The 26,779-nt window shown below is 39.9% G+C and overlaps 6 protein-coding genes across 9 annotated transcripts; 4 read left to right on the top strand and 2 right to left on the bottom strand.

Annotated features, from left to right (window-relative positions):
- Window positions 1-2,476: 2,476 nt before the first annotated feature.
- On the top strand, window positions 2,477-3,041 carry cnfn (cornifelin; the record flags this gene model as incomplete). The annotated part of the gene is made up of 3 exons (XM_083989068.1): window positions 2,477-2,603; window positions 2,688-2,824; window positions 2,952-3,041. The coding sequence occupies 3 exons, from the start codon at window positions 2,477-2,479 to the stop codon at window positions 3,039-3,041; spliced, it is 354 nt and encodes a 117-aa protein (XP_083845194.1).
- Window positions 3,042-3,736: 695 nt separating this feature from the next.
- tlr21 (toll-like receptor 21) lies at window positions 3,737-7,897 on the top strand. 2 transcript variants are annotated; one of them, XM_083989042.1, is made up of 3 exons: window positions 3,737-3,796; window positions 4,237-4,379; window positions 4,765-7,897. In XM_083989042.1, exon 3 carries the CDS (start codon window positions 4,894-4,896, stop codon window positions 7,813-7,815), a length of 2,922 nt encoding a protein of 973 aa, XP_083845168.1. In that variant the 5' UTR covers window positions 3,737-3,796; window positions 4,237-4,379; window positions 4,765-4,893; the 3' UTR covers window positions 7,816-7,897. The 2 variants fall into 2 exon arrangements, with proteins under 2 accessions (XP_083845168.1, XP_083845167.1); XM_083989041.1 differs by lacking the exon at window positions 4,237-4,379 and having other exon boundaries at window positions 3,748-3,796.
- A 601-nt stretch (window positions 7,898-8,498) lies between these two features.
- prr19 (proline rich 19) lies at window positions 8,499-13,188 on the bottom strand (the record flags this gene model as incomplete). The annotated part of the gene is made up of 5 exons (XM_083990259.1): window positions 13,149-13,188; window positions 11,261-12,522; window positions 9,153-9,271; window positions 8,898-9,015; window positions 8,499-8,518 (listed from the first exon to the last, which is right to left on the bottom strand). The coding sequence occupies exons 2-5, from the start codon at window positions 12,507-12,509 to the stop codon at window positions 8,499-8,501; spliced, it is 1,506 nt and encodes a 501-aa protein (XP_083846385.1). The 5' UTR covers window positions 12,510-12,522; window positions 13,149-13,188.
- Window positions 13,189-13,374: 186 nt separating this feature from the next.
- On the top strand, window positions 13,375-17,864 carry pafah1b3 (platelet-activating factor acetylhydrolase, isoform Ib, gamma subunit). Of its 3 annotated transcripts, none has more exons than XM_083989063.1 (6): window positions 13,375-13,560; window positions 14,094-14,187; window positions 14,935-15,024; window positions 15,138-15,254; window positions 15,422-15,544; window positions 16,401-17,864. In XM_083989063.1, exons 2-6 carry the CDS (start codon window positions 14,107-14,109, stop codon window positions 16,659-16,661), a joined length of 672 nt encoding a protein of 223 aa, XP_083845189.1. In that variant the 5' UTR covers window positions 13,375-13,560; window positions 14,094-14,106; the 3' UTR covers window positions 16,662-17,864. The 3 variants fall into 3 exon arrangements, with proteins under 3 accessions (XP_083845189.1, XP_083845188.1, XP_083845187.1); XM_083989062.1 differs by lacking the exon at window positions 13,375-13,560 and adding an exon at window positions 13,768-13,957; XM_083989061.1 differs by lacking the exon at window positions 13,375-13,560 and having other exon boundaries at window positions 13,768-14,187.
- Window positions 17,865-18,693: 829 nt separating this feature from the next.
- On the top strand, window positions 18,694-19,851 carry LOC310998848 (uncharacterized protein). The gene is made up of 5 exons (XM_083989067.1): window positions 18,694-18,795; window positions 18,887-18,937; window positions 19,071-19,151; window positions 19,288-19,362; window positions 19,539-19,851. The coding sequence occupies exons 1-5, from the start codon at window positions 18,732-18,734 to the stop codon at window positions 19,658-19,660; spliced, it is 393 nt and encodes a 130-aa protein (XP_083845193.1). The 5' UTR covers window positions 18,694-18,731; the 3' UTR covers window positions 19,661-19,851.
- Window positions 19,852-20,020: 169 nt separating this feature from the next.
- On the bottom strand, window positions 20,021-25,956 carry LOC310999702 (cell adhesion molecule CEACAM5-like; the record flags this gene model as incomplete). Its single annotated transcript, XM_083990258.1, has 10 exons — window positions 20,021-20,420; window positions 20,635-20,889; window positions 21,059-21,337; window positions 21,458-21,709; window positions 21,855-22,130; window positions 22,236-22,487; window positions 22,686-22,961; window positions 23,643-23,912; window positions 23,990-24,152; window positions 25,861-25,956. 10 exons carry the CDS (start codon window positions 25,954-25,956, stop codon window positions 20,338-20,340), a joined length of 2,202 nt encoding a protein of 733 aa, XP_083846384.1. The 3' UTR covers window positions 20,021-20,337.
- Window positions 25,957-26,779: the final 823 nt, after the last annotated feature.

The raw sequence follows: 26,779 nt of genomic DNA, 5'->3' as shown, positions 1-26,779 counted from the left end.
GTGTGTATGCTTGATACGTTTGGTGAGTGAAGTTTGTGTATTGCAATCATTTTTACCTACATTGTAATAATTCATCCATGTACAGTATGAGAGGCAAAATTTGCTCAGCTGTTTAGCCATTGTTAGCTTATTTACTGTTGTGATTCATGTTACATTCATTTCCCTGTTTGTGCATAATGATTAATGTTGTTAGGGGTGTATTGAGGGTGTAGGTAGCCTACACACAAGTCACGGTTCGGGTTCGGTACAACAGACACTAATTGAATGTAAAACTAAAAACCATCTTCTGTTATAAAAGTAAAAAAAAAGAAAATAGAATAAAAAATAAAACTAGGAATTAAAAATTAGGAGTGTTATAACACCATTCATTAGAGGAAAAAAACAGCACTTGACAACTGGCAACTATATTTTTATGATCAATTATTTATTGTTTTTTTTGCAGACAACTGATAAGACATGAAAAGAAACACAATCGGTGGGGTAGCTCACTCATTCTACCCTAACCCAGACATTTCATGACCACACACCTAGCCCATATGTCAGTTGCATGCACATCTGTACATGTACATTTTATACGTTTTAGTCAGATAGACAGGAACCAAAGTACACAGGAAATAAGCAGTTCACTGCACAGCCAGAAATTAAAAAAAAAAACAATTCTTACATGAAACTTTCAATTTGTTTTACCAAGTTTGACCAACAGCTGATATTTTGTGTTTTAGCTGAATGTAATCGTGCAGTGGTAAGCTCTAGCTGTGCAATGTCCTTGTATGAAGAAAGCCATTCCTTGATTGACATAACATGTGGGGGTTTCCAGCGGCTATTATTTATTGTTAGTTTCAGAGAGGAAATATCATTAAGTAATACTGTAGTAGAGAAGGACAGCAAGGAATAGTTCTCTCCACTACAACAGATAATAGGCCTATACTTGAAATATTTTCCCACAATCTGTTAACTCCCGGGCACTGCCAAACTAAATGAAAAAATGTACCCATGGTGTTGCCTGAACAAAAATCACAAAATGGGTTACTTTTAAATTTAATTTGATAGAGTCTTTGGGGTGTAAAATAAGATCGATGGACAAACTTATAGTGAATCATCTGATGATTTGGATTTCTAGATGAGATAGTAATATTTGACCATATAGATTGCCAGTTGAACTCTGAGGAAGCATTTATAATGTCACTTTTCCACACCTGCGGGTAAAATGTTTTTCAAAATGACCTGTGTGGTTTTTGGTAATTTTCTCCAAAACCACTGGCCCGATTTCAACCAAACCTTCTGTGCTGGACTCCCCTCGGACCCCCAGATGATATATCAGAGTTTGGATACATTAGGTCTCCAGAACCAGAAGCAGGACAAGATTTTTTTTTTCATTAATCATATTGCCATACAGAGAATTCTTTGGGCACCAAATGATATTTGAGCTGTTTAAGAAGGCTGGGGGTTATTTACAGTGTAAAAGTGACCAATTTATTCTAGATTGTGTCCTATGTACATCCTTATTTCGTGTTGCATATCATTGTTTTTAGTTCTGTATGTATATGCAGTTACATCTTGTATATACAGTATCGTTTTAACTGAACAAAAATGTTGTCATTATTTGAATTACTCTTATACTCTGTAATGCTTTTGTCCTTTTTATTATGTACAATATAAACTGCATTATAAATGTAATCACTGGATCTACAGATTATAGGTTTGCTTAGATTAAAAATATAAAAACAGGTGCTGTATCAAAATAGTTCAGGAGAATCTATTTTGCCTTACATAACCCTGTCATACAAGTGTTTGCTGCTATTCACCAGTGTTTTCTCTGATCTATCTACACATATTCCCCAACAAAAGAGTCAACAGTCAATTTATGGAGATGCTTGACGGCTTGAACTGGGCCCACAGTGTGCACACACACCACACCTGCTAAGGTAAAACCTAGTTTATGAATAGATAAATTACAGGCATGCGCTGAGCATACTTTGTTCTTTAATTACTGAATGCTGATAAAAACCCATGGGTGCAACCTATTTCAAGATGTGATACGCCCCAAAACTAAACATTTGATTTTTGTTTGCTGTGTCATTTCTGAAACTGGGCTCAGAAGTATGAGTGATGTCACACCAGGTATAAGAGCTGTGGCCGTGCCCTTGTCCTCCTGTTTTCGGATCTAGCCTGTAACCATCAACGACGTCAGGCCGCAACAATCTCAGGGGGAGAGATCAGGTGAGACTCTGAGAAGCAATGTTTTCTCCAAACTAAGATTGTCCAGTCCTCCTATGGGATGAGCCTTCAGTTTTCAGTGCAATTAATTACAGATAAAACATTGTACCAATTTAATTCCACCCTCTCTAGTTAGTAAAAAAGGATTTAACAGTTTCTGGTTGGAAGTTTCAGTAGGGCTGGACATGGAGCAGGGTGTGGCTTGGTCTTGGTCTTTGTGTGTGTGGCATTTTAAACTTTCACTGTTCCTCTTTCAGTGATGGCGTTCCAGTCAAACGTCGTGATCAACTCACAGCCTCAAGGCTCTGGCACACAGTACACTATATCGCACGGATTGTCTGACTGGAATACGAATGTGTGCGACTGCTGTGAAGACTGTGGCATCTGTACGTGATTTTATGTGAGCACACAGGAATAAACTGAAACCGAAAAAAGAATCCCAATATGACAACATATTTTTCAACTTCCAGGTCTCTGTGCAACATTTGTCCCATGCATCCTGGGCTGTAAGGTGGCTCAGGACAATGGGGACAGTTGCTGCGTGCCCTTCCTCCCTGGAGCTATGATTGCTCTAAGGACAAGCATTCGCGGCAGATACCACATTGAAGTAAGCGTGCTGAAGAAAAACCAGCATTTTGTAGTGAAAAGAGAACCAGATCCTCTTTATAGAACTGTATTGTTCACCACAAACAACATGATTGTGACCATTTTACTCTGCTTGTGCTTTTTCCCAGGGCTCAGTGTGTGATGACTGGGTTGTCATGGCCTGCCTGCCTCTGTGTGGACTGTGTCAGATGGCGCGGGAGCAGAAGATGAGAGGATAAAAAGAAGGAACATTGTATCTACTGTAACTGTTAATTGCACGAAAAGCGCACATGTGGATATTTCTGTATTTGTAATTTAAATTTGTTATACTGGCAAAGACATAAAAAAGTACGGTGTTGCCAACAGTGTAAAAATAATAACCACATATATACTTATTTAAACACATTTTAGACAAGTGGATAGGCATTCACAGAATTTCAGAGATAGAAGAGACACATACAAAAGAGAACTAATTCAGGATTTCAACAGGTCTAAACTTTACACTCAACCATTGCCTTTTCATTATCAGTTAAACAGCGACCCGCTGTATTGAAATAGTTTTATGCAACAAACTCTTGAACACAAGGAGAAGCTGAGATTTACTGCCAGAATGCATTTCCCCTTATCGTATACATACAATGTAGTGAATACACAAACATTATTTTATCTTGGAATGTAATGTACCTGAATCTAGCTTTTATTGCATACTTTATTATTTGGTTATGTATTCACTAAATAATCTATAAAATGAATATTTCATGTAATTTTCTAATATACTGTATTGAGACAAGAAGTGTTTTAATAAAACCTGGTACAATTATCATGCGTTTTTTTTTTTACATGTTTTTTTGACACATGATTAACGGTAACTGGGTATGGAAGGAAAACTGTGGGTTGGACATCTTCCTCTTTCTGATTTCATGTTTATTTAAGATGGTGACAGTCCAAGGTGGCTTTCTGTGCACGGAAAGCTGTGAAACATTCACTGGAACAGGTAAGGCTTTCATTCAGATCCCATTTGAAATGCCTTGTCACGTTTAATGTTTCAGATTATGTGAATGATTATAAGAGGAAGACTTTTCTCAGAATATCTTTAGATTTGCTATTTCTTCAACAGCTGTCTGTCAAAATAATAAATACCTAAAGTTAATGATTGAAAAGATACAAGGGTTATTCAGACGTCTCCCTATCTGTGTCCATACTGACATTACTGTTAATTTTACCACTTTGGGGTTAACAAAGGAATGTCTTAATTTATTAGGACCAGCACACATATGTTGCAGTTGAATTTAACAGTATCATGTAAAACAAGGAGAGATGGAGTGTAAGTGCGGCAGGGAGAGTGATATGAAAAGCAGAGCTGAGTATCCACTCAATTTTAATGTTGTAACAGTTATATATGTTTTTTAAAAGTATCATGTGTGAATTTAACAGATTTGTGTGGCAAGAGGAGGAGAAAGAATGGAAAAGTTTGAGTGACTGAAAAGAGATATGAAACCATCCAAGAGGAAGTTATCCTTGTGACAGGGAGATTCACATTTCTTGGAGGAGAGGATGTCTTAATATTGGAGCTCCATGTAAGTTTGATTTTAGAGCATTTCATACATAAGACTGTATTTAGTAAAAGTGTTACCTATAACATTCACCTTCAATTATACTTAATTCCATACTTATATCACTTCCATGTGTGTGGGAGTGTGTGTCAAGTCAAAGACAAAACACTTTAAAGAGGACAATTAAATATGTTATTGTGATATAGAATCAGCACTGTGTTTCCATGCAATGTAGTTGGCTTTCAATTTGCTTGTACACCACAACATGGAATATAGAATAGAATAGAGAATACTTTATTCATCCCTAGCAGGAAAATTCAAATTAGTCCAGTAGCTCACACAACAATGACACAAAAAAGAAAGAAAGATGAACACAAAAAACATATGTTGTTGTGCTCTATTTTCCCAGATTTCTGAGCCACATCCAACTGATGAACAACTCAAAGACCTTTTCAACATATTCAAACAGACCAAATCAAGAAAGGCTCGGATAAAAATTAATTTAAAGGACAGTTTCTCTGGACTGCAACGAGGAAAGATGGCTGGTCATCTACGTTGGCTGTTGTCTCTTACAGTTCTGCTTGGTGCTGTTCAACTCATCAGTGGTTATAGCTATCACAACTGCATTGCAGACTCGAATGGAAAAGTTTTCACCTGTGACCATCGAAAACAAAAAAACATCTCTGCTATTGTAGCTGAACTACCATCATCTGTTGTGAATCTCTCCATCTTTGCCACTGAAGTGATGCACATCCCCAACACTACCTTTGCTCATCTATCGAAGCTTCGAAACCTCAGATTAGATCAGAACCAGGTGAAAAAGATTGATCACTCTGCTTTCCAAGACTTGCATCATCTTCAGTCTCTAAATTTGTCAGCTAACCACATAACACGACTGAACCCGTCTCTGTTTAAGGACCTTCACAACCTCACGTTTCTTTCGCTGTCAAACAATAAATTAAAGCAACTTCCTGAGGGTATTTTTTCTGCCACTCTCAATCTAAACATTTTAATCTTGAGACAAAACTATCTGGCAAATTTCTCAGAGATCGCTGAGTCTGTGTCACATCTAAAGAATCTGACAGAACTAGACCTTTGCTCTAACAGTTTGGCCTCTCTTCGGCACTCAAATGTGTCGCTACCCGAATCCCTCATAAAATTATATATATGTAAAAATAATCTGTTCACGTTAGGATGTAAAGATTCATTTCTCAGATTAATCAAAATACTAGATTTGTCATACAATTCTAGGCTCACTGAGACAGCTTTTCAAGGTGTGAATTTGAGTCATGTAAACTATCTGCGTTTACGTTCAACACAGGTCAGGGTGGTGGAATTTTTAAATATCAGCAACATCCATGCAAATCACGTTGATTTCTCTGGCACAGGTCTAAAAAATGACACCCTGCTCATAAAGTTTTGCAAAATGCTAACAAGAAAATCTACCGGTAAATGGATTAAAAACCTGCGCCTAAGTGACAACAGTATTAAGAATTTAACAAACAAGACACTGTCTTATTGTCCTAATATCAAAGGTGAGCTGGATTTATCCCGCAACCAACTAAAAAACACAGGTTGTCTTGACTTCCTGAAAGGACAGACATCTGTAAAATCTTTCAGTGCTGAGCATAACCACCTCACCTACCTGAAATCTTGTGATGCACAAAAAAATGTTAATTTGAAAAATCTTGACAAGCTGAGCTATCGGTACAACCGCATCCTATCAGTGAGTGCTTCTGCTTTCGCTCATGCACCAAATATCAAGACACTACAACTTAACATAAACACAATTGCTTATCTCGATCGTAAAGCCCTCGAAGGGTTGAAGGGGCTTGAGACGCTCCGTTTGGACAATAATCTTTTGACTGATTTGTTCAATGAAACTTTTGAACATAATTCCAATTTACGAGTCCTTAATTTACGCAACAATCGTATATCTGTTATTTTCAATGGGACATTCCTCAGGCTTGAGAATCTGACTATATTGGACCTGGGAGGAAACAAGATCACTTCTTTTCAGCCATCTGGTCTTGATGGACTTAAAAGTCTGACCAAACTCTATTTAGATGGAAACAATCTCAAACAGATTGACACTTCTATCTATCACGAATTTCAAGGTACACTCACAGTGCTGGATTTAAAAGGTAATCAGATTCGTTTCCTCACCGGAAGTGACATTTCACCATTTATGAATCTCAGCAAACTCACTGATCTTAAATTGGATGCGCAGCGACCTTATGGCATGACTGTTTTACCCCACAATTTTTTCCGTGGGCTCTACTCACTGAAATCTCTGTATCTCACCAACAATAACATCTTTCATCTTTCTCCTGATGTATTTGATGATCTGACAAGCTTGAATTTCCTCACACTAGATAGATGCTGTGTCGGGGTGGCACAACTACAACCAGGAGTCTTTAAAAATCTTAGAAATTTGATCAAATTGACTGTAGAAAATATGGGCATCCGGAACTTCACAAAGGACGTTTTTGGGAATCTTACAGAGTTACGTTCACTACAGCTCAACCGCAATGTGATGGAGACCATTCAAATTGATGCGCTACAAAGTCTATCTAATCTCCTCTACCTTGACATTCGTAGCAATCCTTTAAGCTGCACCTGCCAGAACAGCTTGCTGCAAAACTGGACACGACACCACCAAAAGGTCCAAGTAGTACATCTTTACGATCTACAGTGCCAAAGTGATACAAAATCAAGATTCTACAATTTTGATACCAAGGTTTGTTTCATAGATCTAGGGGAGTACCTTTTCTTAAGCACAGCTGCAGTGATCTTCCTGTTCACAGTCATTCCTTTACTTTATGTTAAACTCTATTGGAAAATGAAGTACGGCTACTATGTGTTCCGTTCATGGTTTGGTACTCAGTGGCGCAGACTCAGAGAGGAGGAGGAAAACTGCAAATATGATGCTTTTATTTCGTATAATTCATCTGATGAACAATGGGTCATGAACCAGTTGATGCCCAACCTGGAGGGAAATGGATCCTCTTTTAAACTTTGCCTTCATCACAGGGACTTTGAACTGGGCCGTGATATTGTGGACAACATTGTCTCTGCTGTATACAGCAGCCGTAAAACTATTTGTGTGGTGAGCAGGAATTTCCTTCAAAGTGAGTGGTGTTCTCTGGAAATCCAGCTTGCTAGCTACCGACTCTTTGACGAGCACCGGGATGTTCTTCTGCTTGTGTTTCTGGAGCCAATCTCCGAGAGGCAGCTGTCAGCCTATCACCGCATGAGGAAAGTCATGTTACAAAAGACTTATCTGCAATGGCCTGATTCAGACTGCACTAACCCAATGCAGGCCCAAGAACTGTTTTGGAATCATCTGCGAAGGGGAATACGAACGGGCAGCAGAGTGGAAGAAAATGCCATAAATGAAGACAGTGAAGAAGGTGAACAGTTTCAGGCATCAGACGAACACTGTTACTTGCTACCTTGAAATTATTTGAGGGTTGTATTTATGATTTAGTCAAGATAAACCTTTCAGTGTGTTTAGTTAATGATTCAAGTCTATGCTGTGGTGGGGGTCATGAAAACATTTGTGAATAAACAGTGTGATACATTGTAAGACTAACAATGTCATCATTTATTCAAGCATGAATCAGCAATATCATTTAACATCTTGTGATCAGTTTTATACTTAGTAATGCCTGATGCAATACAATGGTACATTCTTGGCAAATATGTATCCTCTATACAGAATTACCCATTATAGAACCTGTGTTCATGAAAATATGTCTTAATACAAAGCTCTGCATATTAAAAAGTGCTCAAAAGATGCAAACAGTACATAATTATGTGTTTCTCTATTTAAAGGGCAGATAAAAGTAAAAGGTGTCGCTCTTACAACAGCTACTGCCATTACATTCAAAATGGTGCTTTTAATAAAATCTGCACACAACACATATTTTGACTGACTGAACAAAAAGCCTTGATGGTATAAATTAAGAGAGCATTGTTGTTAACTTAACCAAAGACATGTTTACAAGCATGGCTTTATGCAGAGATTTACTACACATTAGTACAGTTTCATGGGAGGAAAGGACCAGTGCTCCGGGCTTGGTAAAGAAGAAAGGGGAAGTGCTGGGCCTCTCTCAAGCATGTGAGATGGAGGGTAATGCATCATGTCATTGTGGTGAGCCCTGAAGGGAGGACGTGTTGAAGGGTGAGTGAACTGTCTAAAAGGCTGAAAATGCTTGCTCTGATTAGGATGGCCAATTTCTGGAGCAAAATACGTTTCAAAATCAGTTTCAAATGGGTTTTGGTCCAGGGAAAAATGCATTTGATCTGCTGAATGTCTGTCTGGCAGCCATGTTTGGTGAGAAAGGAAGGGCTGGGCGTTCTTGTCATTGTAGGTCCTCTCTCTAACTCCTGTGGTCTGGTTCATAAAGCTGTTTTCAGAGGAATCAAAAATGAATGATTCTTTTATCGTTGGCCTGTTGAAACCGTCGTTCCAGTGCCGAGATGCAGAGGCTTTCTCTCTCGAGTATGAGAAGGGAAAAGGAGGGAACAAATGATCACTTGCTGAAGGTCCAGAAGGCTCAAAGTCCATACAGAACTGAGGGGAGCACCTTGGTCCCAGGATATAATCCAAAAGATTGGCAGATGTATCCACAGGGCTTGTCGGCCATTCAGCAGTCTTTGCATGAAAAACCAGAAAGTATTTTATTTCAGAGAATCTCTAATTATGTGTTGATCAAAGGAAGGATAACAGCTGCCTGGGCCACATGTGACATTAACTGAAATAAGAGTGTGGCAGTAAAAACTAGGTCTTACCTGTTCCAGGCTCTGATGTGGCTGTAGACTGGAGTTCCAGTTAAAAAGACTACTTCCCATTACTTTGAAAGATGTGGTCTTGTCGAAACATGGCCGACTGGCTTGAAATAATGATGCATCTAAAAAAAAGAAACACAGATGAAAATCTCACCATCAACTTTGTGCAGAGTGTGAACTACTGAAATAATTTACAGTATGGATTCCACTCACTGAGACCTGACAAAGGTCACTTATATGGATAAGTTAAAGCAGATATCAGTGGAATGTTTTTGTTAATATAAGTCCTAAATAGTCCTATTTTCCGTCAGCAATCACTTACATGAAGTATTTCAGCCTAAACACGAGTCTCTCCGTCACTCTGCTCTGCTGTAAGCCGAGGAGAAAATTTTCCTTGTGGGATACAAGTGTTATCCAATGAGGAGAGAGAACGGCATGAAGGGCTGTGTGTGCAGCCAAGGGATGCGCGTGAATGTGGTGACGTAGCACGAGGACCAATTGATGCCTGACAAGGGCGGGGGCTGCTAACTCATGGTGCGTTCAAAGAAACTCGTACTTTGTGTTTTTCCTTCCTGTGAAGTCATACCAGTTCGATCTGGTACGAGTTCACGGGTCGGAAGTTACGAGTGGCCGTTATAGGGAACTTTCACAGACAACAGGATGGTAAAAACACGAGCTACGGGTTACCTGGAACGCTACCAAGTCGTAGTTGTGACTTGAAGCTGTAACTTACGGTTTCAAAAGCCTGCCTTGAACGCAGCATTAGCCGAAACGGCCGTGCCGCTGTTATCTGCTTTAAGTTGGATAAGTGGGAGCAAAGGAATTTTATAAATAAACATCCGTATGTGCTCTTGAGTTCATGTGATGCCAACAAAGACTATACCTGCCAACATAAATCTATGTATTTTTCAGTGTAGGAGACTACTACATTTGGTGTGGAAGGTAACATGCTGCTGGCCCACCAGTCACAATGGATTTTACATCAACCAGTGATGATTGGTTTACAAACTGCATTTATTCTGAATGGCAGAAGGGGGAGACATAAGTTTTGCACTGCAGGAGGAGGAAATGGAAGACACATTTCTGCTATTTTGAATGATCAACAGCTGCCATAATGGGCAACGAAACATTATATTAGAATTCCTAGAAAGGAAGAAGACTTCAAGCTAGTAATTACTGTATGAATACACAATTAAGTTTGCAAAAGATTTATGAGAAAAGAGCTCAACACATTTGCCAGGCCTCAAAGATACAATCAGTGTGTAAAGGTGAATAAAAGAGCTCAACATCAAAAGTTTGGGTTTTTACCACGTGAACATGGCACCTTCATTAAGTTATCATTTCTAAATGAGAAGTGTGAAACACATGATCTCAGCAAGATAATTATTACAGAGAGATAAATGAGCTCTCATTTAGATACAATAAAAATGCCACTTTCCAGGCAGGCTTTTGAACTCATAACTGTGCGTTCACACCAAACTTCCAAAGCGTCAAAAATGCTTGAGGGTGCGCTTCAGACAAGACAGCTTTGACTGATGTCAAAGTTCGATCGTGCTGGTCATTGGGGAGCCCAAGGACAAAAAAAAGAAAAAAAAGGGAGCCGAAGGACATCTCTATTCTGGCAGGTTGCCGCCGAACCGCGTCATAGCTAATTACCCTAAAGTTAAAGGCTCAACTTAAAGGCTCAACTTCTCGTCTGATGACGCTTTGGAAGTGCGGTGACGGCAGTTGACGCTTTGGTCGCTCAGTGTCGCTGGGCTCTCATTGAAAATGAATTGACTTCAGGCATTTTGGCGCTTTGGAAGCTTTTGGTGTGAACGCACAGTAAGTCATGACTTCAAGTCACGACTTACGACTTAGTAGCGTTCCAGGCAACCTGTAACTCGTGTTTTTCCAACCTGTTACCCGTAAAAATGCACTATAACGGCAGTCAAACCTGTAACTTCCGACCCGTGAACTCATACCAGATCGAACTGGTACGAGTTCACAGGTTGGAAAAACACGAGTTACGGGTTGCCTGGAACACACCATCATTTTAAATATACTATATATACTACTCAAATTCAAGGGCTGCCAAGTATGTCAGTGTGCACCTGTAGGCAAAGGCTCACCTTCATCCATCATGGTTGGCTCCTGATCACGATCCTGGCCTGCCTTTGTGAGATCAGTACCAAAATGGAGGCGTTGCTTCTCCCTGAGAAGGTTCTCCTGAAGCCAGGGTCCATGCCTCTCCTGCAGAGCCTTCAACAGGACCTCCCTGCTCTCTGCCACCAGGTTTCTCCTTCTCGCCAGGGGGAACCGCAGACAGTCACACAAACGCTCTGCTATTGCGCTGACAGACATGGTTACACGGCCAGGACTTTGTCTTTTGTGCTGTATGTCAAAGCTGTCAGCAGTGAGTGAGCTGGAGAGCAGTGGTGTGCTTGGGCTTAACCTGTGAGCTTGTGTTTCGAAATCGTGAGGCTTCTGGTTCTTTGGGGTGGGCTCACAAGAAGAAATAATGTGCGTCTTTACCTTTTTCCTCAACGTCTTCACAGTGTTTTTATCAGCAGTGCAGGGAGTCAGCTGAGGTGCTTTGTCCTGTGTGACAGATTTGGGCCTCTTACTCTTGGTTATTACCACATTGGGGGAGCTGTGAGATGAGGAGATGGTTTTATAGCATTGGGAAGAGAGATCACGTTGTTGCTGTGGTCTCTGCCCAGGTGTAATATCTGATCCATGATCGTTTTGGTTCCCTTTTCCCCCGCTGTCATCATGGATGCTTGTATGGGAGCCTTTTTTCTTTTCAAATGGCGCAACCTCATCCATATCAGCACACTCCAAATCCTTAATGCACAATGGAGTAGATGAAGACAGATTTGAAATAGCTTGGTTCTTCTTTTGTGCTTTCTGTCCACTTTCCTCCAGCTTCTTCTTCTCATTTAATAGTCGTTCAATGTCAATAGACTTAACCTCATGGTTGAAAAGACCATGGTGTCCGATCAGGCGGCTGTCTGTAATGATGCTGGGCTCATGTGAAGCAGGGGGCACACTTGGAAAGAGTGGAGGACAATGGTAGGTACTATGACAACAGTGATGGGCATGTGGCATGTCTTTACTGCTCTGGCGATGGCAGTGATGGTGTTGTGATTTGGTCTTTGAGGCCTCTTTCCCACCAGGTCTCATCCGACTCCTCTCCTTCCAGGTTTTCAGTCGTTTCATTTTGTGCTGCCCATCTGCCTGATCATAGTTTGAACCTTTGCAGTCTGCAGTGATTTTGTTCAGCGAACAGCAGCTTTTATCTGTTGCTCCTGACTGCTTTCTAGAAACATTTAAGATATTCCTGGTGTTTGATAATGCCCTTCCACTCATGCGGCTCATGCTGAACTCAGTTCTGCGAAAAGATAACTTCAGTTAGTAATTTCAAGGGAAACATTATGTAGGTGGGAAAAAGAGATAAGAGAGACAGTGAGAGATAGATTAACTGCTACAGGATGCTGTTTTGTGTGTTGATGTCAGCAGTTGAATTCAATCTAAAAAACTGAGTAGTCAAGACCATATATTTAGATGTATTTCTGACTGGAGATACAAATGTGACCGTACTTTGCCTGGAGATTACACCAACCAAACAGCATTAGCCTAAGTTAAATGTTTACTAGTTTTTTTTTCCCCCAGCAGATTTCAACAACTCTTCAAACATTACAAAGGGCAAGAGCAGAGGCTAAATGCAAAAACACATTTCACTTAACTTCTAACGTAAAAGTACAATAGAAGAGTAATAACATCCATCCACCCGTGATTCTGTTTGGCTTCAACCTGCTCATGTCGCCTAACTGAAGTCTCGTCAACCACCAGGTGCAACTTAACTTCAAGCACACCCATATGAAATTAATTCAGCTACAAATAAACAGATTAACTACTCACTTAAATTCGGGCATGTCATACTAAACAAATGGTGAAGGAGTAAGATACATTTTAAACTAACTTTAACTCACTAAGTTACGGTAATTAATAACTTACCAACAGCCCGCGGTCGCTTTTGCAGCATATAAATCTGTAGTTGCTCGGCAACATGCCTAGGATCGTGTTGCCAGATTTGACTAACAACAAAGTAGCACAGTCAGACTCTAGTAGGAATACAATGCAGATATCTGGCCTTTCTACGCAATATGGAAAATTAAGTACATGTATTCTCTGTTTGCTACGTTTAGTGTATATACGGTGATATGAAGGGAAACTTTTTAAACCCGATGATTTTAGGCATGTTCGGCAAATTATTTTTTTCTGAGCTTCTGAGATTTCAATGTTTCTGACCACCGAAATAGGGAAGAAAATCACCCAAACTGGCAACACCATCCGCAGCTTCCTTTGCGCAGCACTGACTCTCAAGAACACAAACGAGCAGGGCGAAACCACTTTCACAGACGAGGAGGTAAAAACGTTTTGTTTTTTATATTTCTCTTCACTCAAGCCATCTTTTACTTATCCTTTATTCATATCATATGCCATTAAAAAACTACATAAAGGACATATAAATAACGGGGTGTTCCATGACACTAAAATACACGAAAAATATATACATCGTTCCCAATGGAAGATAATGGTACATGCAACTGTAGTGAAATTTTACTTCCTGAAACTGAGCTGGGGTTGACGATATTTTGATGTAGTTGTAGCTTATATTCAGCAATATAAATATAACTGTTATGCAAAGTGCTACCGTCTCCCCTTTTGCACAGTACAGGCTTGCATGATTCAACTTTAATAACAACCAGGGTGTGACCGATAACTCTCTGCAAAACCACATCTGTCTTGTGTCTCTCCCGCACGTAAGCTAGCTATTGTGGCTAACTCGACCAGCCTCCATAGCATTAGCTAAGAGTCATAGCTATAAGATATTGATTTATCGCTTCGTTTTCGTTCCTAAAAGTACTAAAACCCCTGCGTGGCTGCTTTCCAACACAGACAGAGTCAAGTCATGAGTGCAGAAGACCCAAATCCAGCCGCCACACCCACTCCCTGTGAGGACACCCAGGGAGATGGACGATGGATGTCTCTGGTGTGTTAAATTATCATTATTATCACAAGGCTCCTATTACTTGTTTCCTGAATTTTCTGCAGCATAATAATAGCCAAATGTAATTGCATTGTTTTGTCACTTTGTAACTTGTTGCCTGAAGACGAGAGGGGTAAGGGAGCTATCACAATCGAACAATTGTCTGACATTTTGTAGCATGTTGCTCATGATATATAGACATTTTGATCAAAGTGGTGATAACAATCATTAATCAATCGTTATTTGTCTTTATGGAATTTAACTGTAGAGTAGCAGCAATGACTGGATGATAATAATAATATTTTGATAATTCAATTATTGTTTTAGACATTTTCAAGCAGGGTTACGATACAGCTTTTATTTAACATACTAGCCTATATCACAATGACCTGAGAATATTTAGCTTGGACAAAATGGGACATTTGTGTATATATGTCACTTTCTGCTATATAAAGCTATGAAAGGTATTTTCCCAATGTCTTGATGTTTCATAGATAAATTGAAGTATGTATTCCAATTCCAATACCCAGACCTTTTGACTTTAATCATACATGGCACATTTCAAAAGAAGAAGCCAGCAAAGACTTGGCATTTTTGGATAACAAAATCTAAATTCAGTGATTCAGTGATGACATTAGTGATTAAAGTAATTAAATATTTGACTAGCTCCACCATTTGGAGATGCTGATGCTGCACCTAATGTATTGTTTGATATTGGAAATCTTAACATCTGTTTTGTTTTCAATGTAGCACAACCGCTTTGTGTCTGACAGCAAAGACAAAGAACCTGATGTCCTGTTTGTTGGAGACTCTCTCATTCAGCTGATGCACCAGTTTGGGGTAAAGGACAAATCACATTTCTATGGGTGTCTGCTCTGTATACAGCTCTGCACACTGTGCACACCTTGGGTGAACTGTGTTCAGCTTGTGAACGTATTGTGGTTTGTCTGCAGATATGGAGGCAATTGTTCTCTCCACTTCATGCCCTTAATTTTGGGGTGGGTGGTGATGCAACACAGCATGTGCTTTGGAGACTGAGCAACGGTGAACTGGATAACATCAGCCCAAAGGTACAAAACACTGCCAAAAATAGAGAACATGATCATGCTTGTTTGTTCACACAGTGGAGTCATTGTGTTCAACTTTGTGCTCAGATCCTGATTCCAGGTACACAAGGACAACATGCTATCTGTGACATCGGCTAAATGCTGCAGTCTCTCCTCTTTTGTTGTCGTAGGTCGTTGTGCTGTGGGTGGGCACCAACAATCATGGTCACACACCGGAGCAGATCTGTGAGGGCATCATGGCTATCATCCAAGTCATCAAGAACAAGCTCCCTAATGCCCGCACTCTTGTACTCGTAGGTTTCCTCTAATACATTTCACATACATACATTGGTGTTAATCTACAGTGTAATGCACAGTCATTCTTTATAACAAATAACATTTTTTTTTGCCAACTCATACTGGTCCTTTAGACATCATCAGAGCCTGGGACAAAATCCACAGCCCTTGTTTTGTGCAAAATGTTTAATTGAATATAATATGAAGCTTTAGCGGTCTGAGGTCATCAAATCATGTGGATGTCTTTCAGAGTTAGAGCCTTTTAAGAAGGCTCTGTTTGCGTTTTTCCAGACAGTGTTTCTGTGTTGAACTTTAATGGTAAGAAAAAGAAGAAGAAAGATATGTGCTCAATTTCTCTAACTCTCAGACTGTTGGAACTGCTTTATAACTTCAGGGTCTACGTACTTCTCTTCAGAACAAGGGTTGTTGATTATGTCCCTGTCTATTATTATACATTGTAGGTACGTTAGAAAGGGATCATTCCCACAAGAAAAACCTGTTTCATTGTTGATGTGTGCACCTGACTGTAAGTTAGACTTGAGGGAAATTGAAGCAACTGTTGGAAAAACCCCAGTTACGTAGATTATATGTAAACTGTTGGGAAGAATCTGTTGAGATGAAATAAAGGCACTTCTTTTTTTGAGAGAGAGAGTTACAGAGGAAACTTCCGCACACTGTCTTAACTTGCATATAGTATTCATCAAGTTATGTTACTACAGGTGACTAAAGGTTGTATGATTGATGAGGCCACAACTTCAGTAGAGTTTCAAAGAGATGGGAGAACATCTAAGTGGTTTTTACATTAGGATAAAAGCACCAGGCAATGGCATTGTTGCATCTTTTTAACAATAGCATTCTTTCATCCGTTTCCAGGGAATACTTCCCAGAGGTAAACTGCCAAACCCTGTGCGTGACCGAAATGCCAATACAAATAAGCTGGTCCAGGAGGCTGTGTCATCCCTCCCCCATGCCTCTTTCCTCGATGTGGATCCTGGCTTTGTCCATTCCAACGGTAGCATCTCCCACCAGGACATGTACGACTACCTCCACCTGACCCCCCAGGGCTACCAGGCTGTGTGCGAACCCCTGCACGCTCACCTCAAGTCCATGCTAGATAAACCTGCAGAAAACTGAGCAATCAGGGCACAAACTTATACTACCGCAGTGGTCCCCGCCCCTGTTTCCTGAGAGCATTGCACTCAACTTATTAAGACCTTGAATAATGGATAGAGTCAATTATGAAGGTCTAAGGGCTGCTCAAACTATATGTGTAAGTCCTCTCCATGGCCAGGGTTGGTGACCACTGTTACAGGTAATGGAACCTTAAAAGTTTTTGGCGTTTATGATGCAGTCAGAAATTAAATGTGCTGTGCTATTAAGAGACCAAGTCCTGCCTCAATTCCCTTTAAGCATCTGTTCCATTAGCTTTTGCTTCTAAACATTTTCTTTTTCAACCAAAGGAATATTCATTTGATACAAGGGTTGAATATGATAGGCGAGCTCTATGCATCATCCAGAGGGATCAGAGCTAATGACTTAACAGTCTGCACAATGACATGGTATCTGAAGGGATAATATTTGTAATATGAATCCAGGTGCCCTGTGGTTATGAATAAAGCTTTAAAAAGTTGCAGGGACTTTTTATTCCAACAAAGACATGCTGTAGGTCAAAACAGTAGTTGCTGCATCTCATCTGAACCTTTATATATAACCATGTGTGCTGTGTGCTCCATGCTACAGCTCTTGTGAGTCTGTCAAAAACAACTTGATTTTCCTTAGGATATGGACAGAGAATTATACATTCCTACTGAGGCTACTGGAACAGGATGTATGTGGGAAAAGGTGTGAGATGTGTCTGATTAATAAAAAAAAAGTACAAGATACAAGAATTGCCCTGACAAAGAAATTCATGATATTTGTCATTTTGGTTTCCATAAGTTCAGTTTACTTGTCAATAGCTTTATTTACTCTATTGTGATGTCTTATTTTTTTGTACATGTTGCTTTGAATGACCAAATGTTTCATTGGCCCTTACTGTCTATATTTACTTCATCATGTCATATGTTACTGCATTATTGTCCCTGTACCTTTTTGCTTTGCCCAATTTAAAAGCAACAGAGTTTGTTGTGAGAGGCCGTGTGTAGTTAAACATGGATGGGTTTGAGCAGGTTGTCAAGTCACATTGATACGTCTCTTATTGCTTGTGCTTCAGGTTCAATCTTGTCTGCGACGTAAATGGCCGATCTAAAAGGCTTTTCTTCACACTAAAATTCCTCTGAATTACATTTCAGGATATCTGATTGTGTAAGTGATGGAAGAATGCATTAAAAACAACAAAACAAACACAAAATGGTTTCAGTACCCAGTGATTGATCAGTCCTGAGAGGTAATGATTTACTGCTTTGGCACTACATTTTAATGTGTGAAAGACTGCTAGGTTCATCTACAGTACACTAACAAGGTTATGTCCACAAGAGATTCATACCATTTGGCTGACTTGTTTTTTTCCAGCTGCTTTCCTGAAACTGGAGACATGGGGACAAGTCTCGTTTTGCTCTCATGTTATTGTAATCACGATAATGTCAGCACAAGACTGTCACTTCTTCAACCGTCATTGCATATAACATGACATAATACTTACACTTCTGGCCGTACGTTGAATAACAACAAACTTACATGATCTTACAAGTGGCAGTCAGTGACATATCAGTTGCAGTGATTTGGACAGGTCTGATAATAATTGTGGTTGGCCTCAATAACATGAAATGCTTAAAGAGTGGAACAGATAAGCTTAGATTTCTATGGGAAAAAAAGCCCCAAACTTGTTTGTGCGTAAAAATGTGCATAGCAATGTAACACGTTTAACCACACACTGCTCACACAGTAACAAGACCCTGGAAGAAAATTTGCACCTGAGACCCAGGGTATGATGTGGGCCCTTCACCTTCTCACGACAATGAGCCATTAGTCAGGCTTATTGGCAAAGCTCCATCTTCTCCTATTATTCACAGCCACCCTCTGTAAAGGTAATGGTTGGGCAGGACATGCTTCATGCAACACGCAGACGACAAATATGCCACGTCTCAATTCCAGGCCAACACCACCTTATATAAAGAGACTCAACAACAACCATCATTTCCTCATTGGAGCTGCTCAAGATTTCTTTCCCTGGACACTGTATTGTTCTGGCTTTACTCCTGCATCATGGGATCAAGGATGTTTCTGCTGTTGGCTCTTATGCAGCTAATACTCATTGAACACAGCCAAGGTATTGAATACTTCATCACAATGAGACATTATGAGTAACTTTACAATAACTTGACATTCTTGACAGTGATTTTTCTTTTAATATTTCATAGGTGTTCTGGAGACACACAACCAATCTTTGATTGTTAGCACATCCACAGATGGTATGTAAAAATAACATTCAATACTGTATATTTTTCACAAGCGCCATATCTATCTTAATATTTCATTTCATATAATTATTAGAATTAATCTACTTTACAATGGGGTTTAATTTTTATATTGATTGTGTTACAGCCTCTGCTGTTGGAGAAGAGCTGAAAACTGTGAATGCAATCAATGTCCCGAGCCAACACCACAGGCTGTGTAACTGCAAAGGTAAAATGAGTGTTATCATCAAAGTCATACAGTAAATTTAGACTGTTTCTTATCGGTTGATATGCCTCCACAGCCTCAGTATTTGCAGAGTGTGTTTTCCCTAACTCTTTCATCCTTGTGTATGTGGGTCACTCAGGAAAGGGAGGAGAGGCGGTGGCTACAGGTTGCCCTTGTCAGCAGCCAGCCAGACACGTCAGCAAACATGGAAAATGTGAGTTATATTCAGTATCATTCTCCTGACTTCGAGAAATGATTATAAGTTTTGAATTGAATTTAAAAAATGTTGACTGCAGATTTTAAAACATTTTGGACAGAGACCTTAACTTCTTTCTTTCTTTCTTTCTTTCTTTCTTTCTTTCTTTCTTTCTTTCTTTCTTTCTTTCTTAGGGAAACGATTTAAAACATTCTGTCAGAGGGAAAAAAATGAGAATCTGAGGAAGTGCAGGAGGTTTTCCAAACAGAACAAAGGTGGTAAGACCAAGAGGCTGAGTCCCAGTATCCCCATATGAACAACGACCCGGAGCCTTTCTTTCATAATGGCCATCCTTACATTTTTTATAAATCACTGCTTTTGTAATGAGCACTGTTGTCGTGACTGTTTCTTTTTTTGTATACAAGTTCAACTGTTCATGACAATGTTTTACTGACTAAAGTTTGCAGTTTTCTGTAACTCTGTATATTACCTCTATGACTTATTGTATCCTCCAAAATAAAATACCCACAAAACTGATCATGTTGTTTTGTTTTTAATGATTTATAAATAAATACAGTGAATCAAAGTAAAATAACACATACATTGTCTCACATTTCTAATATTATATTATCACAGAGAGAGCTACAGGTCAGAGTATTCAGAGTGAAACGTCTTAGAAGAAGACACTTGCTTGTTAAACAACAGTATTGAATATTTTTTCTTGAAATTGTGACAAGAGCCACCACCACAACTACGACACTAACCAAGCCAGTTTTTCTTGCTTATAATGGTAACAGTTAAAACTAAAAATGAAATGTAAAAAAACAGAGCAGGCATTGGTGTAACAAGATGCTCTGTCCTTTCAAGTGTGAATATTATATTACAAACATTGGATACATTCCCATTTGTTAAACAGTAAGAGTAAGATTGTTAGATTACTGCAGAGGGAGCAAGAGGTCTTTCCCTCTGACTGGATCCCTCGGCTTTGAAGACTCAGTTGAGTATCACAGGGACAAACAAAGCAAACACACCCATCAACATCAGATTGCCTTGGGATGGGAGGTGGAAGGCGGAAGCTGAGAGGCAGAGATGGACATAGTGAGACATAAAGAGAGAGATAAAGAGACATGTATGTTGTAGTTATCAAATATCGAAAAATCTACTCTGTAAAGCTTTTTTTTTTTTTTACAATACATTTTTAAAAGATCCCGACAAAATATTGGATTGAGCTTGTGAGCTCTTGTGTCCAAGAAGCCACATTCAAAATAAGGAGAGAGGAGACTGACTCACCACTGCAGCGGAAGGCTTTGGTCTTGTACATTGTGATGTTGGTCACACGGTTCATTGCCTTACATGTGTAGGTCCCCTCGGTGTCTTTTCCTGCAGTGAAAGTGATAACAGAGCCAGTGTTTTCTGGCTCTGACGTGTCGTTGAGGAACCAGTAGAAGTCGCAATCTGGTCGAGAGTCTGCCGAGCATTTCAGGGATACACTGACACCTTGACTTTCTGAATCTGGACCGGTGATATCCACATGCAGAGGGCCATCTACAAACACAGAGAGAGAGAGATGGTCAGAATGAAGCACATTATACTGTATATATTATAAAAATGCACTCTATCTGTGCATCACAATTAGTATTATGGTAATATTAATTGAATTACAAATCACTTTTTTTTTCAAAAACAAATTTCTATTGTTTCCTATAACACTCACACATCACCAGTAGTTTGTATTTGGGACTTGAATGTTGAGCAGCTCTATTGACAGCTACACAGTGATATCTCCCCTCGCTGTCCAGTGTCACCGGTGTGAAGTGCAGCATGTTGTCTTTAATGTGATACATGTATGAGTCAGAGGCGTTCATGTAGAGGTGCTGGCCATCCTTCCACCAGTAGATCATGTCATAGGGCCCATCAACTTCACAGATGAGAGTGAAGTTGTCAGTGTTTATTGGAAGGGTTTTGTTTTTGATCATCACTGAGTTTATGGCCTCTGTAGACACAAAACACAATGGAACAAGAAAGTAAGGTCAGTTACACGGTCACATGACTTGTATTTAAAAAGCTCCTTTTGTTAACATGTCAGTTACTCGTCATAGTTCATTTTCCTTACCAATAACTGTGAGATTCTTGGAATATGAGCTTTTCTTTCCCGTCACATCATTGTATGCCTGGCAGGTGTATTCTCCACTCATGTTCAAAGTTAAAAGATCGGTTTTAAACATTGAAGTATTGGCAACGTTGATGTCATTGAACCACCAGGTGAAGTGACTGGGGGGATGTGACATGGCATGACAGGTGAAGTTGACAGAATTTCCTGTCTCAGCAAACTCCGGCCCATAAATGTGAGGGGTTTTTGGTCCAACTGCAATAGCAAAGGAAATAGTAAGCTCTTACTGTATTGTACACCAGCCTCCGAAACACTTGGCCTTCGAACAACTCAGGATGACACACCACACTGCAATATATAAAACTGACAGCGATAAAAATCCTTTCAGTGTTGTACTCACAGTTCACAAGGAGCATGTAAGGAGCGCTGGTCATGCTTCCAACAGCGTTCTTGGCCTTGCAACTGTAGTTTCCAGTATCATAGTAGTTAAGTGAAGTGAAGGTGACCGTCTTGTTGTCCATAGAGAAATCAGTTGTGTTGTCGTCGTACAGTTTCATACCATTCATCATCCAGTAAACATAGTCAGCAGGTCCAGTCACTTTGCATTGTAGCTCATACAGTTTATCTTCTATGGGAGGTTTCTCTGGAGCTTCCACGCGCACATCCTCTATTGGGTCTGAAACAAAACCAAAATTAAAAGTCCTCTCCTGAGCCACCTTTCCTCTCCGTTACATATGTTTTTTATTTGACACAAACATAAAAATAGCAACCCAAGCCTCACCTACAACAGTAAGCATTGTGTATGCGGTCTTGTTTTGGCCGGTGACCTTGTTGTAGGCTTTGCAGGTGTACATCCCACTCATGTTTTTGGTAAGTGGCGGTGTTTCGTAGACAGATGTATTGGCCACTAGAGTGTGATTGAAGTACCATCTGTAGTGACTGGGCGGGTGTGATGATGCGTAGCAGCTGAATGTGACGTTGTATCCCGTCTTCGCTACAGTTGGTCCTGTGATGGTTGGCATCTCCGGTCCATCTAAACACATGGAATATTACCGGAAATCAACCTCACTGAAAACATGTTCACACAACTGGTTTCTCCACTGGATCATCTGACACCAACAAACCTCACGTCAGCAGGTATTTCGAGACGCATCTACTCGAAGTGACCACATTTGCTGTCTCATCTCATCCCTCCTGAGTAAGCAATGATCACAGAAAGTAAAATACTTACAGTTTACTTCCACGTGGTAGGGGCTGCTGGTCCTGTTGCTCACAGCATTAAAAGCCTGACACTGGTAATATCCGTTATCTGAATGCTGGACTGGGTCGAGAGTCATTGTCTTGTTATTCATGTCAAAGGCTATTGTATCGTTAGGGTAAATGAGATGCCCGTTCTTCCACCACTGAATTCTGTCAACAGATCCAGTCACTTCACAATGCAGAGTGAACGTCTCATTAAATATCGCTGGTCCACCTGTACGATTCACCTTGACTTCCTCTAGTGGATCTAAGGGCAGAAAAGGGGACAGAGTCATGTCAATTCACAGCAAGGTCTGAAACAATAGTTTGAGATGTATGCTTAATTCCTGCATTACAGATGGTTTGATGGGAGGACTGATACCATTCTCATATCTGTCCATTAAATATATGTAGGGCCACAACAAAGTAGCAACAGGCGATTATTTTAGCATAGCATAAATACTGAGCCATCCTGTGTAACCCCAAGAAAACATATTCCACTACCAAGCACCACTACTGTCATTGTCACCATTGTGACAACTAATGGGGATCCAATAAACAATAAACTGTAAGTTCACTTGTTAACACACTTTATCTCGTTTATCTTATTTGTTTACTACATACAGGGACTAACACGTCTCGTCTGGATTCCCTGGCACTGTTGTTGAGCATAAACCACAACCACAAACTTTTACTACCCCTACAATTTTTGCATATTAAACAAACAAGATGGCACACATAAATTAGTTTGATCTTTGAATGTGCTTTTCTCTTCATGCTTAACTTCCTCCATTGTTACGGCACAAATATGACAACTGTATCAATCCTCTAACTCAACACTCAACAAATAAGAAAAACATCCAAGACATACAATACTTAACTGTGTCTATAAAATAAAATGTGCAAACACAAAAAAAGTCACCTGAGATACAAACACATCCAACCTTACCTAAAACCCACAGCCTTGTGGTGACGCTGCTGAACCTGGATGTGACAGTGTTGTGAAACACACACTTGTATTTTCCCGAGTTGTTCTCTGTAACGTTCACCAGATGAAAGTGTGAGCCACTTTCATTCATGTCCACCTCGTTAAACATCCACATGATCTTCGCTTCAGGGCTGGATATGGCCGAGCACCACAGTGTAATATTTGTTCCTGTTCTGTAGATGTAGTGCGGTACCATGGGGTCGATCATCATTGTTGCGTTACTTGGACCATCTGACAAGAGGGATATTGTTGTAGTGGTTAATGTAAAGACTGGAGTGTTATTTAAATTAAAGTCAGTTGATACTCACAGCTGATGTTCAGATATACGGGGGCACTTATTTCATGGCTGACACCATTGGACACATTGCACTTGAATGGCCCTTCATCATCACGGGTCACGCTGTGTATGGTGAGAGTGGTGTTTCCTTTGCTGATCTCTACTCGCCCACCGGTTGTGAGCTCATCGTGACCCTTGAGCCAAACAAAAGACAGGGACGAACCACTGGACACAGAGCACACGAAAACTGCTGTGTCATTGAACTCCACCAGTGCGGTTGCTTTTGCCTTCACAGTGACATTTGAAATTGGTTCTGCAGAGAGGGAAGTAACAAGCTGTTTGTTAGTCTTTTTTTTTTTTTTTTAATGCAGCATGAAAGTGCACATGAATATCTCCCTGAGGATATATTTGAATCTTTTTGATTGCTTAACATTTAATGTTGTGCAGCACCCAACACACACACACACACTATTCATGACAAAACCGAACTAAAGTCATCCCTAAATATGTTAAATTGCAATTTTTTGTCAGAAAATGCAGAGCTATCCATTCGCATCTTCTGTTTGAGCATGTCAGCTTAATATCAGCATTTAGCTTAAACACTAAACAGTTTTAGAGAGCTACTTGCTGTAAAAGTTTCATTTAACACCGTATGTGCTGATCAGGTGAGTAAGACTTGATACCTTCCTATGATAGTGGTCAGTATTTTTTTGGTGTCTGATTCATTTCTTCTGTTGTCCATTCTACCCCTCTATCCTACTGAAAAAGCATATTCAACAAAATATCAAATTTGATGACTGAAACTAGATTTGAGTGCAACATGAGATCCAATCAAAGCTAATTTGATTGATGCACTGCTGGGGACCGTAATAGCTTCAGGCTCCCATGGTGCTCTGAGGTTTTGTCTTGCAAATCAACACGTTGCACACATGGAAGTAGCCTACAGCAAACATGGAAGTACACAACATGTTATCTGCTAATGGTTGTCTTTTGAATGTTTCCACTTTTTGTACAGATTGCACTTTATCTGAAAAGGCATTTGTATAATGTGAGGAAGTATTTGAGATTGTAAAAATGGAAAGTGATCAACTGGTCCTCACCTTGGACTGACAGTGTCAGCTGAGCAGAAAAAGTATTAACTGCCTCTAACGCATATTCGCCAGAGTTGTTCAGTTGCACTGACTTCAGAGTCAATGATGACATGCTTGAATTGAATTCTACTCTACCACGAAAATTATTATTTATGACGTGCCCTCCAGGGGAAATGAAGACGATGATGTTGTTGTTGAAGAGCCATGCCCCTACAGTCACTGAGTCTGGGCCATATAGTGTGATATTGTTGCCCACTGGCACAGGGTTCTCAGAGACAGTTAGGCTTTGGCTGCACACATGATCTAGAAACAGAAAAATATATTCAGTCATCCTGAAATGTCATTGTTAACCACATACAGTATCTCACATTGATAAAAACTAAAAAAAACAACAACAAACAAACAAACAAAAAAAACTGTTACATTTATTGTACATTCAGAAACTTTTTTTTTCTTTTTAGATCACATCTATACACTGTTTCAGGCTCTCACTATTGTGAGTTTAGATTAAATAGATTAAAAAAAAAAAAAAAGTAAAATTAATTCAAGTTTCAGCCTTACCTGGTGTAAAAGCTATTGTGGTCAGGATTAGGAGAAACACCAGTGATGACTCCATTCCCTTATTTTCCCCTTCTTCTCCTCTTAGTCACAAATGTCCTCCTCGGCTGAATGGTCTTGGCTCTGACTCTGATTACTGTAAATGAAATCTGACAGTGTTGTATGATCACAGCCGCTTTCTGGTCTGCAAATATTTGCTCTGCATTGCTCCAGCTTTTTGTCCTCTCAGTGCAAATGCTTGCCCCTTCTTTACCATCACCATGCCACCTCTCACACCTTTTCCTGGCCACACCTTGTTTTGCCCTGGTCCACACTGACGCTGTACTGGTGCACACTTAGGAGTGTCCATTTACTGTAAACCACAGACAACACTGGGCCAACCAGTGGAAGACATGTGATGGGACATTTTTTCTAAGGGTGTTGAATGACTTGCAAGTTCAACACATCAAAAACCTATTGAGTGGAATTACCCAATACCCACACTTGATAAATGGTGCTGAGCATGACGTTCTCTGATGCACAGGGTACTGTGGGCTCACTCAGGACTGTGCAGGTGGTGTAACTATTGTAAAGCAGAGGAAAACAGATCATTACATTTAACTCCTTTTAAATGTCTTTGGCTTTTCATCTGGTGTTTTGCTGTTATAGTTTCACCAATTATTTCAACAATTAAATTATTTAATAGAGGTCATAACCTAATGTCCCTTACTGGGCGTTCCTCTATTGCTGTCTCCGCTGTACTTACATGTAACCACAGACCCATACAATAAGAGTATGATTTGTTCCTGAGCAAAGGAGATATGATGGTTTTTCTTTCATCCCACAAACATCCCACAAAACGGCCAAACACTAGATAATGAGTGACAAATTATTTTCAATTTTTCAGTTTCTTTGAGCTCAGCCACCAAAACAAATGTTTCCCTTTTGTTTAACACTGCATAAAACTTACTTAGATAAATGAGAGTATCAAGAGTGCTATGCAGTAATGGATGGTCAACATAGCGCATGAGTCGACAACACTTATAGACTGTGCAAAGAATCTGTGTAGTGACATTTTAATTAAGGATAACAAGTTGTGTTGTGTGAGGTGTGTGCATTGTGTTTTGTGCTCACCCCCCATAGCTCATAAACCACATAACAGGATTTGATTAATTAGCACATTACATTTTAAC

Source organism: Trachurus trachurus (genome assembly GCF_905171665.1).
Source record: "Trachurus trachurus genome assembly, chromosome: 16".
Lineage (NCBI taxonomy): Eukaryota > Metazoa > Chordata > Actinopteri > Carangiformes > Carangidae > Trachurus > Trachurus trachurus.
This window is presented reverse-complemented; position numbering and strand designations above follow the sequence as displayed.

Coding starts and splice junctions, on each gene's coding strand:
- pafah1b3 (XM_083989063.1), top strand. CDS start 14,107: ATGAGTGCAGAAGACCCAAATCCAGCCGCCACACCCACTCCCTGTGAG. Junction 14,188..14,934: donor ATGGACGATGGATGTCTCTG/GTGTGTTAAATT, acceptor TTTTCAATGTAG/CACAACCGCTTTGTGTCTGA. Junction 15,255..15,421: donor TGGATAACATCAGCCCAAAG/GTACAAAACACT, acceptor TTGTTGTCGTAG/GTCGTTGTGCTGTGGGTGGG.
- tlr21 (XM_083989042.1), top strand. CDS start 4,894: ATGGCTGGTCATCTACGTTGGCTGTTGTCTCTTACAGTTCTGCTTGGT.
- LOC310998848 (XM_083989067.1), top strand. CDS start 18,732: ATGGGATCAAGGATGTTTCTGCTGTTGGCTCTTATGCAGCTAATACTC. Junction 18,796..18,886: donor ACTCATTGAACACAGCCAAG/GTATTGAATACT, acceptor AATATTTCATAG/GTGTTCTGGAGACACACAAC. Junction 19,363..19,538: donor CGTCAGCAAACATGGAAAAT/GTGAGTTATATT, acceptor TTTCTTTCTTAG/GGAAACGATTTAAAACATTC.